The 3917-nt window shown below is 42.4% G+C and overlaps 1 protein-coding gene across 2 annotated transcripts; it reads left to right on the top strand.

The window, feature by feature from the left end:
* hbegfa (heparin-binding EGF-like growth factor a) lies at positions 1 to 3450 on the top strand. 2 transcript variants are annotated; one of them, XM_026189895.2, is made up of 6 exons: positions 1 to 226; positions 1008 to 1259; positions 1360 to 1558; positions 1650 to 1802; positions 1920 to 2006; positions 2130 to 3450. In XM_026189895.2, the coding sequence occupies exons 1-5, from the start codon at positions 184 to 186 to the stop codon at positions 1990 to 1992; spliced, it is 720 nt and encodes a 239-aa protein (XP_026045680.1). In that variant the 5' UTR covers positions 1 to 183; the 3' UTR covers positions 1993 to 2006; positions 2130 to 3450. The 2 variants fall into 2 exon arrangements, with proteins under 2 accessions (XP_026045680.1, XP_026045685.1); XM_026189900.2 differs by lacking the exon at positions 1920 to 2006 and having other exon boundaries at positions 2130 to 2687.
* Positions 3451 to 3917: the final 467 nt, after the last annotated feature.

The raw sequence follows: 3917 nt of genomic DNA, 5'->3' as shown, positions 1-3917 counted from the left end.
AGTCTTTCTGGAGAGGAGACAGCGGCAGCAGGGACGCGAGGAGAAGAGAGGAGTTCTATTAACAAAAAAGAAAAAGCATATATAAAAAAAAAAAGGAAGGAATACTGAGAGGTGGACGGAATATAACTTTTAGATTTTTTTTGTTAATTTAAATAATTTTTCTACTTAAAGCTACTGGAAGCCATGAGGATTTTCGCTGTTGCGCTGTTGCTGGCTCACGCGTTGGGTACGTTTCATGTGCCTGTGCAACTTAACCAGTGTTTCTTCTGTGTTCATTAATGGATCACTTAGCGCGCGCGCGTGCGTGTGTGTGTGTGTGTGTGTCTCTCTCTCTTTCTTGGCTGTCAGTGTAATCCTCTCTATAATAACCGAGCTATAACATGTCGTGTAAACTTAATCTTTTAGGCAACAGTTTTCATGATGCCAGCCTATTCAGGAGCTAATGGGGTCATCTCTCTTATTTTAGAGCATGCTTTATGTAACTGGATACATTTATTTTTAACTCATATTCTTGCCTGACATTAGCTAACTGTCTGCCCATGCATTTTGTGCGTGTGTTATGAGAGACAGAGGGGGGAAGGCTGTGTGCCAGGCCGATATCTCAATGTCCACGAATTTGAGGACAGTAACTCAGAAAGTCTGTTTGACATTAAACATGCGGGTCAAACTCAGTCACTCAGTTTAAAATTTGGCGTCCTTTTGAGTGCATCCTGAGCTGGGCATTGACTCAATCAATCCCTAAGGACAATGTCTGATCCGGTGTATTTCCTAAGAGAGAACAGCAGGGTAATTACTGCATCCCTAAAAAATCCTGCCTGAAGCTTCTTCCTGTACAACATGTTTCAACTTGCCCGAGAAGGCTCACCCAGCTTGATGCACTAACCTGTCTGCTGGTTGTCCCCTAGAGGAAGAGTTTTCTGATTGTGATTTTTGTTGTTTGTTTTTGTGGTGTATATATGTTCAAAAGAGGACCTCATTCATAACGTTTGATTTTCCTGCTCCTTCAGTGATGTCCAGACTGGCCAGCGGTGCTGCAGTAGACCGTTACCAGAGCAACAAGCAGCAGCACACCTCTGTTATCAGCCTCCTGGACACAACCAGAGACAGGAGAGCAGAGGAGGAGGAGAACCGGGGCGTGAGGGCGACAACAGCAGATTACAGCAAGGATGGCGAGGCGGAGGAGTACGATGATGACTACTACTATTATGAAGAGTATGAAGATGGCACATCTGGAGACTATGAACTGCAGCTGCCAAGAGGTAAGGCACTTAAAAAATGTCTTAAATTGGTGCTTTTAAGTGGCTTTTAACAAAGACAGTACATGTAATTGTTGGTCTTGTTTTTTTTTTCTCACTTTAGTTGCCATGTCAAGCAAACCCAAAGATCCTTCTACCATCCTGGAAGCTGAAAACACTGAGGGAAAAACAACGAGAGGAAAGGGAAAGAAGAGGGGAAAAGGAAAGGGAAGGAAGAGGAATCCTTGCCTGAAGAAGTACAAAGATTACTGCATTCACGGGACCTGCACTTACCTGAAAGACCTCCGTGAACCATCATGCGTGTGAGTATTTAGCTCTCTGTTTACCTGCACATCATGCGCACCTCAAGTCGATCAATTATTAACAGTTTTCCCTTCACCGTCCTCTTCGCAGGTGCCACCATAATTACTCCGGCGATAGGTGTCAGTTTATCCTGCTGCCATCGCAGTCCCGAGAGGGCTACGACCGCACCACAGCTCTGGCGGTGGTGGCGGTGGTGCTGTCGTCTCTGTGCCTCACCATCATCGGACTTTTGTTAATGCTCAGGTGAGCGAAACACACGCCCGGCACGCACTCGCAGCCATGCACAGGTTAGGATCTTAGCTAATAACGAGGCGATACGTAGAAGACTGAACGAGCTTCCTTTCCTTTCGTTTATTCCAGGTTTCACAAGCGGGGAGAGTATGATGTAGAGAATGAGGAGAAGGTGAAGCTAGGGTCAGCATCCAACCACTGAAGCAACAAAGAGAGGTGAGTGGTTAGGGAAAGGGCTACAAACACGTACACCGACTGACATCAGCCGCTATCAAGTGTGACTAGATTTCACTCATTTCCCCCCCCCCCCCCCCCTTTTTTTTTTTTTTTTAATTTTAGGCAAAGATGTAGAAATTCTACCTCAGCTGAAAATGAAAAGTGAACAGCAACAGGAGGTCCCGGAGGAAAAGAAAAGGAAAATAAATTGAACGTACGCAAAGAAGAGAACAGAAGGACGTCTGCCCAATGTTCTGCTGGCCGTTCAAATAAAGAGTGGGCACGTGAATGTATTCCTGATGGCTTCAGAAGAAGAAACTCCCGGTCTGGAACTGGAATATTAAACCGCTCAGAGGAGGTGTGTCGAGAATCAGGCGACGAGGAACGGGAAGAAGGAGGAATGCGTCTTGACTCTGTCTCTGAAATTATTTGAGATTTTTAACAACAATCAGAGCTCAATCTGGATTCTCTTTCTCTCAAAAGACAACATTTTGTATTTTCCTGCTCAATGCCGTCACGTGTTTTTTTTGTTTTTTTTTGTTGATTTGTTTTTTCTTGTGTGTGTACAGTAAACGGTATATTTATAATTTTAATTTATTTATTTAAGCTAACTGTATTTATGGAGATTTTTAACCACCTTTTAGCAGTTTTTAAAATAAAACAAAAAAAAGTGTTTTTATATTTCTTATTCGAGGCTATTTATTTATGAAACAGAAGCAAACGAAGCAAAAGCTCAGTATTTCATGAAAAATATGGCATAAACTTTAATTCTGGCACTCACTAGATGATCAATAGCACTGTGGTTAATAAATTGATCATTGAATACGCGAGATTTTATTTTATTTGATATTATTTTTAATGATCCAATGGTTCAGATGATTTCCAACACTGACCACACTCACGATTACTCATAGTCACACCTGGAAACTGCCCCTGGGGCAACCAGTCTCTTCTGTCAGCCACTAAGTGGCTCCAATGTGGGTTCAGTGAATTGCTCAAAGGCACATCAGTATTGGTAATGAGGGAGGGCAAAGCCTTACTCTCTCCCATCCCCCCCACCCGGCTTTATCCTGCAGGTTCGGGGACCGTTACTTCACGTTAGGTTTCAGTTTCAGAGGTAACGCTGATCATTAGGCACACTGCTATGTACTGATTATAAGCACCACAAGAACTGTGCTCTCAACATCTGTATTTCTTTCTTTTCTTTTTTTTAGAAGGGAGTCACATATGAAATGCACTGTAGAAAGAATTGGGTATAAATATGTTGTGTTTATGTCTTATCATTGTTAGAGGAGAAACTGTTAAGCTGTCAAGAAAAAAGGAAAAACAATGTGAATTCAAGTGCTTTATCCATTCAAATCCTGCAATTTTGAAGTGATTTATATTTGTGATTTTCTTTTCAGAGCAGAATAAAAAATAAATAAATAAACATCTCAATATGTGAGTTCTGGAGTTTCTCTGTTATTTCTCAATCCATCCATCCATCCATCCATCCATCCATCCACCCGCTTTCTTATCCGATTCAGGATCATGGTGGGGCTGGAGCCAATCCCAGATGTCACAGGGCAAGAGGCGGGTACACCCTGGACAGATAGCTAGTCTATCGCAGGGTTAAATCTTTATTATTCCAAACTTATAGTCATTCATTTGCTTCCTGAGTTGGACCGTGCATTAATGCCTGTCTTAATAACGATAACACCGCTGTTGCTCTTCTAGCTCGTTCAGGATCTGCAATTAAAGCAAACATCATGTTTTTATTTCCCGTCTCTGGCGTGTGAGCAGTCGCTTTAAACTGAGACACCTGTATCCTGCACATTGGTGCTGTTATTATTTTTAGCCAGTGCTCATAGATCTTGAATCAAAAATCCTTCCTCAGTTATTATATGTAATTGGGGTTATCTGTGCGTGCCA

This window comes from Astatotilapia calliptera, chromosome 2 (genome assembly GCF_964374335.1).
Source record: "Astatotilapia calliptera chromosome 2, fAstCal68.1, whole genome shotgun sequence".
Taxonomy (NCBI): Eukaryota; Metazoa; Chordata; class Actinopteri; order Cichliformes; family Cichlidae; genus Astatotilapia; species Astatotilapia calliptera.
This window is presented reverse-complemented; position numbering and strand designations above follow the sequence as displayed.